Source organism: Cherax quadricarinatus, chromosome 83 (genome assembly GCF_038502225.1).
Source record: "Cherax quadricarinatus isolate ZL_2023a chromosome 83, ASM3850222v1, whole genome shotgun sequence".
NCBI lineage: Eukaryota > Metazoa > Arthropoda > Malacostraca > Decapoda > Parastacidae > Cherax > Cherax quadricarinatus.
In genome coordinates, this window is record NC_091374.1 from 6,782,198 (window position 1) to 6,797,856 (window position 15,659).

The window sequence follows — 15,659 nt, forward strand, 5'->3', positions numbered from 1 at the left end:
CTCTTTAAATTGTTAAAGATTTTAGTCACTCTAGCAGAGTCCTGGTAGGGATATTTTGAACATTAAGGGTATGTAAAGCAGTATACTGTCAATTATGATCAAAAATTTACCTGTCTTGATGTAGCCATCATAAATCTCATAGCATTCTGGCCAAGATTCGCATTGAACTGCTTCCCCCTCCCTTTGATGGTGTATCTGGCAGACAGCTGTTAACAGTTAAGAATTTGCTGCCCAGTCCTCAGCATTGTAGAAAGTGGCAGTTTGGCAAATTATTGTGTTTCATGCAGAATAATTGTGCCCCTAAGCAGCTGTGGCATCCTTGAGGGTGTTGTACCTTCCATCTGCTCTCTTAATGCCATGCATTTTCTCTTCCTTAACTCATTACAGCCTTCATTGCTTGGTCTCCTACTTTTATTTTCTAGTGGTGGCATTTTGTCTTCCTCCACACAGGTTTTTGCCATGGAGTGCATTATTGTTGTCTCCTGATTTTCCAGGTTATACTTGATTGCCTTGGCAATCAAGTGCATTTTAATTTTCTTGCCTTTCCTGTATACAGTACAGGACAGATTGGGAAGAGCACAGGTTCCTTTCCTTGTTTCGTATATAAATTTTAAATCTGTCAACCTTTCGAAAACTATATTCCTACCTTCCCTTTCCCTTTTTTCAGCTTGCCCTCTGCCTTTCTTTTTCAACAAGCCCCCTCTGGTTTCTCCCTCTTTCTAACAGATCCTAGTCTGTCCTGCTTCATGCATGAAATCACCACCTCCCTTTTAATCATCCATGTTTAATAAAAAGTCAGTTTTATGTAAATTTTCTTACCTTCTTAATTCTAACTTTAGTATAGTGCCTTCTTTTGTAAAATCATGACCAGTAAGCTATTTTTCATACACTCCCTACTCATACTGTTTTATTTATAGTTAATTATTACACAGTGTCAGCCATGGTTCAGTCATCTAACACTGTCATGATTTTCAAGAAATGCTCACATTTTTGGTGAACTATCCATATCAGCAGTACCAAATTTTATTGACAGGTCTTCTGTGAAATACATTCACTACTGGAACATTTCTTTATTTAAACCTTAAAATAATATCCTTTTGTTAATGATCTTATAATAGATTAAAAGATATGTGATAGATTATTAAAGTCTTCATGATCACTTATCACAGAGTTCACACTAGCTGTAGTTGTTTTCTAAATTTTGTGGATTTCTATAAATTCATTACTGAGGTCGCACAAACAAGCTTCATGTGTTGCAGGTGGTTTAAGGATTGGGTCTTTCACAAACACCCTTAGAATTTTTGAGCCCAGGCTTTTATGTGAATGTTATATTGTTTGATGAAAGAAACTCGCTATGACAAAGACAAAGAATTGCTGTCATCATTCTACGTCACACAGGAACTCAAACTCAAGAAGCCACACAACATAGTGTGATGATACTAGTTCATGGTCTTTGTTAATACTGTAGTGGTTTTCTAGCATTTATTTTCATGTTACAGTATTGTGAAATGATGAAAAGTTACATTACACAAATAACCTGCATGTAGGAGAGAAAGAAGCTTATGACAACATTCCTGTCCAATTTGGACCAACTTCTGTCGAAGTCAGACCAAAATGTCATTGTAAGCTTTTCTCTCTCTATGTACAAGTTATTTGTGTATTGTTCCAGTCATGGTATTGTGCCTTTTTGGTTCTTTCTAAAAGTTACACTGTTTGTTTCTTGTCTTGATTATTGATGTGTTTGTTGCACTTTTCTTATTATGTTCTTAGTGAATAACATGCTGGTTGTCCATAAATTACTACTGTAGTATGTGCACTATGACTGTGCTATTTACAATTGACTCCAGTGAATGCTTTAATTCTTTAATTACCACAGATAATGAATGCTTATAATTTTCTAGTGTTTGTCATGGTATCTTGTACTTCTTCTTGAGATATATTTGAATCATCTAAGATCAGTCAGGAACTGCAAAAGGAACATATAATTTCAGTAAGAATTTCTTGCTTTCATATAAGCTAATAGAATCTGGCCATTATTATTTATGTTATCATGTTGGATAATTTTTTAACACATTGGCCATTTTCCACCGAGGCAGGGTGACCCAAAGAGGAAGAAAAACCCAAAAAGAAAGAAAAATCTTTCATCATCATTCTTCAACACTTTCATGCGTGGGGAGTTTTGAACCAAGTGTGAGAGTACTTGTGGTTGGGGATTTTAATGCTAAAGTGGGTAAAAATGTTGTGGAGAGAGTAGTAGGTAAATTTGGGGTGCCAGGGGTAAATGAAAATGGGGAGCCTTTAATTGAGCTATGTGTAGAAAGAGGTTTGGTAATAAGTAATACATTTTTTTTTTTTTCAACAAGTTGGCCGTCTCCCATCGATGTGATGTAGCACGTAATGAAAGTAGTTTGTTAGATTATGTATTGGTGGATAAAAGGTTGATGGGTAGGCTCCAGGATGTACACGTTTATAGAGGGGTAACTGATATATTGGATCATTATCTAGTTGTAGCTACAGTTAGAGTAAGAGGGAGATGGGATAAGAGGAAAATGGCAACAACAAGTAAGAGGGAGGTGAAAGTGTATAAACTAAGGGAGGAGGAAGTTTGGGTGAAATATAAGCAACTATTGGCAGAAAGGTGGGCTAGTGCAGGTATGAGTAGTGGGGGGGTTGAAGAGGGTTGGAATGGTTTTAAAAATGCAGTATTAGAATGTGGGGCAGAAGTTTGTGGTAATAGGAGGGTGGATGCAGGAGGAAAGAGGAGTGATTGGTGGAATGATGAAGTAAAGGGTGTGATAAAAGAGAAAAAGGTAGCTTATGAGAGGTATTTACAAAACAGAAGTGTTATAAGAAGAGTAGAGTATATGGAGAGTAAAAGAAAGGTGAAGAGAGTGGTGAGAGAGTGCAAAAGGAGAGCGGATGATAGAGTGGGAGAGGTACTGTCAAGAAATTTTAATGAAAATAAGAAAAAATTTTGAAGTGAGTTAAACAAGTTAAGAAAGCCTAGGGAACAAATGGATTTGTCAGTTAAAAACAGAGTAGGGGAGTTAGTAGATGGGGAGATGGAGGTTTTGGGTAGATGGTGAGAATATTTTGAGGAACTTCTAAATATCGACGAAGAAAGGAAGGTGGTAATTTCATGCACTGGCCAGGGAGGTGTACCATCTTTTAGGAGTGAAGAAGAGCAGGATGTGTGTGTGGGGAAGGTGCGTGAGGCATTACGTAGAGTGAAAGGGGGTAAAGCAGCTGGAACTGACGGGATCATGACAGAAATGCTAAAAGCAGGGGGGACATAGTGTTGGAGTGGTTGGTATTTTTGTTTAATAAATGTATGAAAGAGGGGAAGGTACCTAGGGATTGGCAGAGAGTGTGTATAGTCCCTTTATATAAAGGGAAAGGGGACAAAAGAGATTGTAAAAATTATAGATGAATAAGTTTACTGAGTATACCAGGAAAAGTGTACGGTAGGGTTGTTATTGAAAGAATTAGAGGTAAGACAGAACGTAGAATTGCAGATGAGCAAGGAGGTTTCAGAGTGGGTAGGGGATGTGTAGATCAAGTGTTTACATTGAAGCATATATGTGAGCAGTATTTAGATAAAAGTAGGGAAGTTTTTAATGCATTTATGCACTTAGAAAAGGCATATGATAGAGTGGATAGGAGAGCAATGTGGCAGATGTTGCAAGTGTATGGAATAGGTGGTTAGTTACTAAATGCTGTAAAGAGTTTTTATGAGGATAGTGAGGCTCAGGTTAGGGTGTGTAGAAGAGAGGGAGACTACTTCCCGGTAAAAGTAGGTCTTAGACAGGGATGTGTAATGTCACCATGGTTGTTTAATATATTTATAGATGGGGTTGTAAAAGAAGTAAATGCTAGGGTGTTCGGGAGAGGGGTGGGATTAAATTATGGGGAATCAAATTCAAAATAGGAATTAACACTGTTACTTTTTGCTGATGATACTGTGCTTATGGGAGATTCTAAAGAAAAATTGCAAAGGTTAGTGGATGAATTTGGGAGTGTGTGTAAAGGTAGAAAGTTGAAAGTGAACATAGAAAAGAGTAAGGTGATGAGAGTATCAAATGATTTAGATAAAGAAAAATTGGATATCGAATTGGGGAGGAGGAGTATGGAAGAAGTGAATGTTTTCAGATATTTGGGAGTTGATGTGTCAGTGGATGAATTTATGAAGGATGAGGTTAATCATAGAATTGATGAAGGAAAAAAGGTGAGTGGTGCATTGAGGTATATGTGGAGGCAAAAATGTTATCTATGGAGGCAAAGAAGGGAATGTATGAAAGTATAGTAGTACCAACACTCTTATATGGGTGTGAAGCTTGGGTTGTGAATGCAGCAGCGAGGAGGTGGTTGGAGGTAGTGGAAATGTGCTGCCTAAGGGCAATGTGTGGTGTAAATATTATGCAGAAAATTCGGAGTGTGGAAATTAGGAGATGATGTGGAGTTAATAAAAGTATTAGTCAGAGGGCTGAAGAGCATTTGTTGAGGTGGTTTGGTCATTTAGAGAGAATGGATCAAAGTAGAATGACATGGAGAGCGTATAAATCTGTAGGGGAAGGGAGGCGGGGTAGGGGTCGTCCTCGAAAAGGTTGGAGGGAGGGGGTAAAGGAGGTGTTGTGGGCGAGGGGTTTGGACTTCCAGCAAGTGTGCGTAAGCGTGTTAGATAGGAGTGAATGGAGACAAATGGTATTTGGGACCTGACGAGCTGTTGGAGTGTGAGCAGGATAATATTTAGTGAAGGGATTCAGGGAAACCGGTTATTTTATATAACCAGACTTGAGTCCTGGAAATGGGAAGTACAATACCTGCACTCTAAAGGAGGGGTTTGGGATATTGGCAGTTTGGAGGGATATATTGTGTATTTTTTATAGTAAACTGTTGTATTCTGGGCACCTCTGCAAAAACAGTGATTATGTGTGAGTGGGGTGAAAGTGTTGAATGATGTTGAAAGTATTTTCTTTTTGGGGATTTTCTTTCTTTTTGGGTCACCCTGCCTCAGTGGGAGACAGCCAACTTGTTGAAAAAAAAAATACATAATTACTGTCTTTGCAGAGGTGCTCAGATATGACAGCTTAGATGTCCCTGTAAACTGCCAATATCCCAAACCCTTCCTTTAAAGTGCAGGCATTGTACTTCCCATTTATTTATTTACTTATATCTAGATAAAGGTAAGGTGGTTTTCATTGCATTCATGGATTTAGAGAAGGTGTATGATAGGGGAGTAAAGTGGCAGATATTACAAGTGTATGGAATAGGTTGTAGGTTATTGTATGCTGTTAAAAATTTTTATGAGGATAGTGAGGCTTAGGCTAGGTTATGTAAGAGAGAGGGAGATGGCAATAAACAGGGATGTGTGATGTCACCATGGTTGTTTAACATATTTATAGGTGGGGTTGTAAAAGAAGTGAATGCTAGGGTGTTGGGGAGAGGTGTTGGATTCAGATATGCAGAATCTGATACAAAATGAGAGTTGACACAGTTGCTTTTTGCTGAGAGTTGTCACAATTGGTTTTTGCTGATGATACTGTGTTTTTGTGACCTTCTGAAAAGTTGCATGGGTTAGTGGATGTATTTGGGAGGGTATATAAAAGAAGGAAATTAAAAGTGAACCAATGAAAGAGCAAGGTAATGAGGGTAATAAACAAGTTGGGTAATGAAAGATTATATATCAGATTGGAAGGAAGGAGTATGGAGGAAGTGAATGTCTTCAGATTTGTGGGGGTGGACTTGTCGGTGGACGAGTCTGTGAAAGACAAGGTGAACCATAGAATTAATAAGGGGAAAAGGTGAGTGGTGCACTGAGGCATCTGTGAAGACAAAAAACGTTATGAATGGAAGCAAAAAGGAGAACGTGCGATAGTGGTACCTTTGTTCTTACATGGTTGTGAAGCATGTGTTTTTAACGCTACAGCAAGGAGGAGGCTGGAGGTAGTGGAGGTGTCATGTCTGAGTTCAATGTGTGGTGTGAATATTATGCAGAGAATTCTTAGCTTGGAGATTAGGAGGAGGTGCATGGTTACTAAATATATATTATCCTGAAGGATTGGGAGGATTTGTTGAGGTGGTTTGGGACATTTAGGATACTTGGAGGGTGCATAAATCTGTAGTGGAGGGAAGGTGGAGTAGGGGTCATCCTAGGAAAGGATGGAGGGAGGGGGTAAAAGAAGTTTTTGTGTGCAAGTGGCTTGGACATTTAGCAGGCATGTGTGAGCATATTGAATAGGAGTGAGTGAAGGGCAAATAATTTTTGGGACTTGATAAGCTGTTGGAGTGTGAGGAAAGTAACATTCTGTGAAGGGATTCAGTGAAACTGGTTAGCTGGACTTTAAGTCCTGGAGGTGGGAAGTACAGTGCTTGTGCTCTGAAGGAGGGGTGGGGCTATTTGTAGTTTGGAGAGGCATCTGGACTGTAGTGTGTGCACACCTCTGGCAAGACAGTGATGGAGTGAATGATGGTGAAAGTGTCTCTTTTTCAAGTCACCCTGCCTCGATAGGAGACAGCTAGTTTGTTAAAAACAAAACATTAATTTTTGCAGTCAGTGATTTTTGGTTAGCATCACAGGTTCGTGTCATTACCTCATATCTCACTATCCTAGATTGTCTTTCTGGTTAATAATATATTAATCTTCTTTGGTCACCAAGTTAAACATTCATAATGTTCTGCTGATTGTTTTGTATTTGCTCTGAAGATGGTGTTGTTTCTTCTGTTTTATAACAAGACTCCTGGTTAATGCAGAATTGCTCACTCGTAATGTGAGGTCCAGACTGAGGTATTTTTATAAGTCGACACATGCATAGGTTTTGTTACAAGTGGAGAGAGGTGAAAAAGTTTGAAATATTCAGTTTAAATGTGAGGACAAATTGGGTGCTGTAGAAACTAATTTAATCTAAATTATAACCTTGATATTACCCTCTCAGTAAAGATGTCTCAGGCCACTAAATGACTAGTTTAGCTACCAGGGCTCTGCAGTTATACCTTATTACCATTTACCTCACAATTAGTCACTAAATTCATAAAATGAAAACTTCAGTGTTATTTCCCATCTCCATCTAAAAAAATGCTTAAGTGTTAATTTTGCCAGAATAAAAATTATAGGCATTTTTTCTCCTATTCAGTCTTGAATGTTTCCTGTTTAAGTTAGCCAAAAAATTCTTAAATATATAAACACCTTATGTACTCTAAATCCAAATACTTACATATTTCTCATTCATTATAAATTTATCTAGTACAGTAAATTAGAAGTCCCCTAATTAGTCAACATGAATAAAATCAGATATTACAAGTTCATCTTGGGCATGTTATATTTACCCCTCACCAGTCCTTCATTCCACCATTTTCATCCTGAAGTTTCCTCATCCCCATTATGCTAGTTTCACCCCATCTCATTGTCCGCCTTATAGTCCCTCGTCTTTCATCAGCATCGCGGCGCATCTCTTCAGGCTCTACCCTAAAAAGTCAAGCTGGCCACATTACCACTTTACGCGTGGCTTCCTCCACCTCTGGACGGGACAAGAGTAGAAGTCCTGAGCGTGGAGGACGGGGCTCAGCCAGCCGAGGGTTAGCTAGGGGTTCTGCAGCTGCTCGATCATCTCGCAAACACCTCCCTATCATCAACCCGCTTGTCTCACTACCTATGTGGCCAAGTATGTTGACAGTGAATTAAAAGGCCACTTTAGTGTTGCACATAGTCTGATGTCCCAAGTGGGCAGTTGGCTCAGTCAGTGCTGCATTAGGAGCATCACTTCACATATAAATCATACTGTAGTTTATTTTTATTCTCTCAATTTGCAAACTCTCAGGAGCAGACTTTGAGCAGTAGCACTAAAGTTCCTAACTTGGTTTGTTTCCACCAGACCCAAAGGATGTTGGCTGTAAAATATACACATCCACATGTAACACTAAGTATAATTCACAATAAAGTGTCTGAGTAGACATACTTACACTAATATATCTTTATTTGCTGACACATTTTTAACTGGAACCTGGATTTTAGCTTCTTTTTTTTTATGTAACAAGGTAATGAAAAGTATGCATAGATATTTTCTATTATTTTATTGAGTTGGTTAGCTTAGATTGGAATGTTAGTACATTATGATGAGGAAGTACTGAGGTGTGGTATATTATATTTGTTGTTGATATCCCATTAGATTTTTAACAATGTTCCCCACCAAACACTGTTTTACATTTATAATTTATGCAGATAATGTACTGTTAGCCATAAGTGCATATATTTTAGTTTTATTTTTTACTAAAATAACTTTTGTTTTAATTTTGCTTAATTTTTTTTTATGCAAGAGGGTACTAAACACACGATGTATAAAAACTCATTAAGCTTAACCTAGTTGGACTTCATAAATAGAGAAGTGTACCATTTTCTTGTATGCACTGTATTTACAGGTACAGTATTATGTAAACATGCTGTAATATACTGCTATTATTATGTAGTCAGATGTATTTTATATACGATACAAATTAATATACTCTTGCCACACAAAATGTCAACACCCACGAGTATAGCAGTACACAGTACACAAGGAGCCAATACCTATTGCAAGTATACCATTTGAATTTCAGTAGTATATTGCTAGCTTGTTTGAGGATCTATGTAGAAGTGCTTTGAGTAGATACAGTTTGGCTTTGCTAGCATAGATAGAATACAAAGATGTATACTGTATTATGACTGGGATAATGAAGGAAAGCTAGAGTGCTGAAATTGAAATGAAGTATAACTGGAGTGATGAATTGGAATGATAATACAGTACCAGAATGTAAGGAGTACAGTAGGTAAAATTAATGAATTTGAGTGAGTTTATCAAAAATTAATGAATTTGAGTGAGTTTATCAAAAATTAATGAATTTGAGTGAGTTTATCAAAAATTAATGAATGATGAAGTGAATTTATTAATTAAATTATAGCTTCTTGTAATTAATCTATGAACATGAAAGAATTATTACAGTGTTCTGCTAAACAAAATTATCTTAATGTATAGTATTCTAATTTACTGTTAATATATGTTGTTCTTTGGTTTTTGTATAAAATATTGTTAGAGGAATCTAATGTTAAATTTAATGTACAGTTGATTCTCATGCAACACATTTATATTACATGTCATCAATATAACACAAATAAATTTTGGTTTTCTATTATCATGTTGCACAGGGAAAAAAAAGTATTGTATGCTGTAGCATATCATAAATTTGGAAAAATAAGCCTGTATCCACATAACATGCCAGTTTTCTCTACAACACTCCATAGAACAGTTTTTCCCCTTCTCTCTGCACCTCAGTTGGACTACAAGTGATCCCATTTGTTTTTTTGGGGGGCAGGCTTAGTGCTGCTACTGTGTAAACAACTTCCCTTGCAGGCTAATAACTGTTAATTTACCTCAGCTCATTCCAAAGCCCAGCCCTATTTAACCCTTTGACTGTTTCAGGCCCCTTTCTGAAACTGTCATTCTATGTCGCTAAATTTTTGAAAAAAAAAAAAATTATTTTTTCTTATGAAATTATAGAGAATCTTTTCCCGATGGTAATGACACCAAAAGTTCGAAATTTTGTCGAAAACTCATGGAATTACGCTCCCGCAAAGTTAGCGGTCTCAGCGACATATACGTATCGGCGATTTCGCCGACTTTGAGCCCTATTTTCAGCCAATTCTGTTTTTCCAGTTGACCAAACTCATAGCTATTTCTTTAGAACTCCATTTTATCTATCAGCTGAGTACAAGAAACTGCCTATTTACCAATTTGGACTACCCAATATTGTGGTCAGAAATTGGCAATTTGGCCAATTTCACACAAACTAAAAAAGATGCCAATTTCAAAATAGGGTCCAGAATAAACAAGGTAGACATTCTTGGCACTAAAATAACATATCCTCTGTTCATTAGTCACATCTCTAGGCCCCTCTTATATTATTATTGCTTTCTATTTTGATTTTTTATTCATACAAAAAAATACAAAATTTACTGTTATGCAGACTACTGCATTATTGTAAAAATGATATAAATAATATCAGTGCACTAGTGAAAGAATATTAGACTCCCCAGTTGACGTGTATTGGACGTGTGGTGTGATTTGTTTACTTGTTTCAAAGTCGTTTTCATCGTCAAAGTAATGAAAATCATCTCTATTTCTGTAATACGTTTTCCATTTTATCACCTAAGACCATGAAAACGCAAATACATCAATAAATACTGTACGAAAATACACCTCAAAGTCGGCGTTTTAATCCAAAAAAACGATCAGTTTTTTTTTTCTCATTACGCACTGTGTGCTGCAGGATTTTTTTTTATGTGGTGCACACTGACCACACAGACCCATTCTCTCACGTGTGGGCCTACCAGCTTTCTTCCGCTTGATTTGAAGCCGCTAGAATTATTGAGTATATATACGTCTGAAACACTGGCTCGTAAGACGTATATATACAACCAAAACAGTCAAAGGGTTAAGGTATACTACCACTTCCCCCTCCCTCCCAGGATGCAGTCAATACCAGTTGGCTAACACCCAATTACTTACTGCTAGGTGAAGGCAGCAGGTGCAAGGAAACATCCTGAACATATCTACCTGTACCAGGGATCGAATCCCAGACACTCGGTGTATGAGCTGAGTGTGCAACCAACCAAGCCACAGAACACCATACCTTACTCAATCATATACAATTAAAGCAAATTTGAATACTTTTATTACCCTGCCACATGTCACTCCTGGATATTAACTGTGGCCCTCAAGAGGAATATTAGTGATACTGAAGGTGAGAAGAAATAGAACAAGCGTGACAATATGAGCATTTTTCAAGAAAAGCTGAAAACTAAGTCTCATGAGATGGAGATGGCCTGTGTCTTTGATGTAAACAAAGCAATACCCAGTAATTTGTACAGCTAGAATGAATGAGGCCATGATATGAACTTGTGCCATGAATAACCCTGATTTTGACATGCTGAAAAGAATGGAAGAGAGGTCATTTGAGCTAAATGTGTGGGTTGAGGAGAAAACTAAGGAAGTGTACCCCACTTACTGACCTTATAGTAAAGGAGAAATTCCAGTCTTACTGTTAAATAGTGTGTAACAGGAAGGAAAGCCAGCAAAAGTGTTTTTGTTTACTTCTGGATAGTTTAGCAATTTCAGCATATGCAGTGAGCTGCATATACACTATATATATGATGCTACATGCTGTTGGTAAAGCTGCAGACTTTTGCACTGAAAAGGACCATGATACATCTAGATGCATTGCTGCAAAGTGTGCTCTACAGCAGGCAGTTATGCCTTGTCAGCTTTACAAAGAACTGCTGGGTAAAACAGGGCATGCATACATGGCAGAATGTCTTAGAACTTAAGTACAAGCATCATCTACTGACAACTCTACATTGTTATAACTGCAGCTATCCACCTCAGTTCCAGTCATCCATTTCAGCCCAACTATAGGCATCCATATCAGCCAAGTAAGGCCACATCAACCCTTTCTGTTCATGTCAAGGCCTACAAGTACATCAAACTAGAATTTAAGGTAAGAACAAAAAATTTAAGTACATAATTCGAAATAGTTTTTGGAAGGTTCCAAGGATGTAATCCTATTTTTCCCATAAGTTCTTCACTTCATGTAATATGGAATTCCCACAAAGCACACTTTGGCTAAGAACATAATTACCATCTTATCTGGGAGTCTACTGCATTAACTCTTGTGATTTAATTATATTTAATATTCTTATACGTTCTAGGTAGTAGGTTGGTAGACAGCAACCGCCCAGGGAGGTACTACCGTCCTGCCAAGTGAGTGTAAAACGAAAGCCTGTAATTGTTTTACACGATGGTAGGATTGCTAGTGTCCTTTTTTCTGTCTCATAAACATGCAAGATTTCAGGTACGTCTTGCTACTTGTACTTAAACTTAGGTCACACTACACATACATGTACAAGCATATATATATACACACCCCTCTGGGTTTCTTCTATTTTCTTTCTAGTTCTTGTTCTTGTTTATTTCCTCTTATCTCCATGGGGAAGTGGAACAGAATTCTTCCTCCGTAAGCCATGCGTGTTGTAAGAGGCGACTAAAATGCTGGAAGCAAGGGGCTAGTAACCCTTTCTCCCGTATAAATTACTAAATTTAAAAAGAGAAACTTTCGTTTTTCTTTTAGGGCCACCCTGCCTTGGTGGGATATGGCCGGTTTGTTGAAAAAAAAAAAAAATCTTATACGTGTACATATGTATATACTATTCGTTTCAACAAGGTAGATAGTCATGTTGGATATTTATTAAGTCTTCTGCTTATCCCAGTGATGCAGTATGCTGGATGTACAGTCAAACTTGTACATTTTAAAATCTTTCTTTGTTGTGTACGTTTAAATTATTTAGTTATAAGTATTTTAGTATAGATGGTATTCATTGAAAGTTATAACAGCTTTAGTAACTTTATAAAGATTTTAATAAATGTGGTTAAAATTGTCTTCCTCATTTGATAACATTAAGTTTAAAAAAATAAATAATAAAATTAATTATTTAAAAGCATCATTAAAATTTATTAGTTTCAAAACTCAGGTCATGATTGCAAATTTTCCTGAACCCAACTGTACATCAAATTTATTTCCAGACTAATATTAGATGTTCAGGCAGCTACTCTATGTACCTCATATAGACTTCTTTCCCTTTAGGGGGATTACTGTGATGCTGGTGAAGGACTCATAATCCAAGGAATTGGAGCCTTCCTCTTATCATACTTTATTACCTGTTATGACTCCTGAAGGCTTACCACTTCCCCATGATGCTGATAATGGAAATATAAATACATATGCAGTATTATGTGATCCTTTATTGACAACGTTTCGCCCACACAGTGGGCTTTTTCAAGTCACAAACAGATCTACCTGGGGTGGAAGGTATGCGAGTATTTATAGTCAGGTTCAGAATGTTGAGGTCAGGTGGAGAATGCTGCATCTGATGATGTACCGAGTGGGGTTACAGAGTTTGAAATCTTGGGTAGCTTGGAAGGGAGATTGGATAAGTTTGTGAGCAGACCTTCTGCAGTGTTCTTCCATTCCTTTGCTCTTATGTAGGATAGCGATGAAGAAGTTTCTTGGCAAGTGGTTCAGCTATGTTATAGAAGCCATTATTCTGGTTGAAGTTGTCAGATATAGAGATAAGCGATGATTCCAGGATTCTTCGGTATTGAGTGTTGTCTTCTGTGGTGATAAGTCTTGAGTTTCTGTAGTTTATTAAGTGGTTGTGTGAATTATGGTGTTGTACAAAGGCATTCCTTGTATCGTCAGACCTGCTTGCGTACTGGTGTTCTGAAATACGTGTTTGGAGGTCCCTTGATGTTTCGCCCACGTATAATTTGCTGTAGTCATTACAAGGGATTATATATACCCCTGCAGAGGATGGAAGCTTGTCCTGTCTATTACTGGTAATGTCCTTGATGGTCGTGGTTGTGGAGGTAGATACTTGGAATGAGGTATTGGAAAAGATGTTGGAAACGTGTTTGGCAATGGAGTTGGTGGGGAGGACTATGTATCTCTTCTCGGCAGTGTCTTCTCTGGGTGTGTTGAAGATGTTTCATGCTCGTCGTCTGCAGTCTCTGATGAAGTGACGAGGATAGTGGAGTTTAGAAAATACTTGTTCAATTATAGTGCATTCTTGTTCAAGAAATTCATTGCTGCAGATTCTGAGGAAGAAGCCTATAATTACACCACGTTTAGTTTTGGTGTCATGGTGAGAGTAGAAGTGGAGAAGTTCATTTTGGTTGGTGGGTTTTCGATAGAATTTAAAACAAAGTTCATGGTCAGCTTTGCATTTATGTATTTACTTTTCAATATTGGTATTTAGTTACAGAGGAGGCCTGGTCACAGACCGGGCCACGGGGGCATTGACCCCCGAAACTCTCTCCAGGTAAACTCCAGGTAAACAGTATTTTGTTCATATATTTATTCAGTGACAGTAGTTATTTATTTACTTATTTAGAATATATTCTTATGCGACTTAAAAAATTTTCAGCTTATGATGGGTTTGTCGGAACGTAGCCCCTTTGTAAGTTGAGGAGCACCTGTACTATTTTTTTTATTTTGTTTTTTAATAAATTTGTTGGAGAAGACACCATTTTTAAACTCGTGAAGTGCTGTGAGATTCTTAAACAAATTACAGTGGACCCCCGGTTAACGATTTTAATCCGTGCAAGAGGGCTCATCGTTATGCGAAATAATCGTTATGCGAATTAATTTTCCCCATAAGAAATAATGGAAATAAAATTAATCCGTGCAAGACGCCCAAAAGTATGAAAAAAAATTTTTTTTACCACATGAAATGTTAATTTTAATACACACAAACTGAAAAAGGCATGCACAATTACATGACACTTACTTTTATTGAAGATCTGGTGATGATTGATGGGATGGGAGGAGGGGAGAGCATTATCTTCTTACTGTTTAGAAGGGGAATCCCCTTCCATTAGGACTTGAGGTAGCAAGTCCTTTTCTGGGGTTACTTCCCTTCTTCTTTTAATGCCACTAGGACCAGCTTCAGAGTCACTGGACCTCTGTCGCACAACAAATCTGTCCATAGAGCTCTGTACCTCCCGTTTCTTCAAGACTTTCCTAAAATGGGCCATAACATTGTCATTGAAATAGTCACAAGCACGGCTTGCAACAGCTGTGTCAGGGTGATTTTCATCTATAAAGGTTTGCAGTTCAAACCACTCTGCACACATTTCCTTAATCTTTGAAGTAGGCACAATGGATTCCACAACTGGCATAGGCTTCTCAGGGTTAGCCCCAAACCCTTCAAAATCTTTCTTAATTTCCATACTAATTCTCACCCTTTTTACCACAGGGTTGGCACTAGAAGCTTTCTTGGGGCCCATGGTCACTTATTTTCCAGAAACACCACCGAAAACACTGTAATAATACGAAATATTCCGAGTGTATGCTTGGATGTTACCGCGGAGGCTGGCTGGTAAACAATGGGACGGCCGACACATGTGAGGGCACATTGGACGCGTCTCGGACGAAAATCGGTATGCGGGTTTTTAATCGGTATGCGGGGCAAAAATTTTGCGATAAAAGTAATCGTTATGCGGAAAAATCGCTATGCGATGCCATCGTTATGCGGGGGTCCACTGTATTTATGTATGTACAAACATTGTGCAATATATCTGAACTCATACAATTACAGTTGAATTGGTAACCTGAAGGCTATAAAAAAATACTGTAGGTGTTCTTAATATATGTTAAAGGTTCACAGGGATTGATAATGCTATAATCCAGGTTCTATGACTATTGAATCACATATTAATGACAACTTATGTAACAGGGTGTTAGAATGCATGGTATGAAAACTTAATGCCTAACAGTAACTAACACTTTTCTAATGTTCTTTATCTTTTACAGTGCAATAGTTGGCCTTTGGTAATTGAATAATCTATAGCAATTGACAAGGACTGTTGAACATTTATTATCACAGTGTTACTATTTTTCTTTTATCTCTGTATCAGTCCCAGCTGCTTTTATAATAGATTATACTATATATATTTGCATATTTTATTTACATTAAACATTTTAATTCGTGCTACAAAGAATGTATATGTACACATTCTGTATATATGTACAGTACTGTATATACATACACAGTTTACCAGAAGGAATATAAAACTATG

The 15,659-nt window shown here is 37.5% G+C and overlaps 1 protein-coding gene across 8 annotated transcripts in view; it reads left to right on the forward strand.

The window, feature by feature from the left end:
- The window catches only part of LOC128702196 (diacylglycerol kinase eta), a 277,320-nt gene that overhangs the window by 230,321 nt on the left and 31,340 nt on the right, over positions 1 to 15,659 (forward strand). For 6 of the 8 annotated variants that reach the window (XM_053796310.2, XM_053796311.2, XM_053796312.2 and 3 more), the window contains one exon: positions 7,434 to 7,658. The exons of the other annotated variants lie outside the window; for them this stretch is intronic. In XM_053796310.2, the coding sequence (XP_053652285.1) occupies positions 7,434 to 7,658 (225 nt within the window). The remainder of the gene's footprint in view (positions 1 to 7,433; positions 7,659 to 15,659) is intronic. 8 annotated transcript variants of the gene reach the window in all.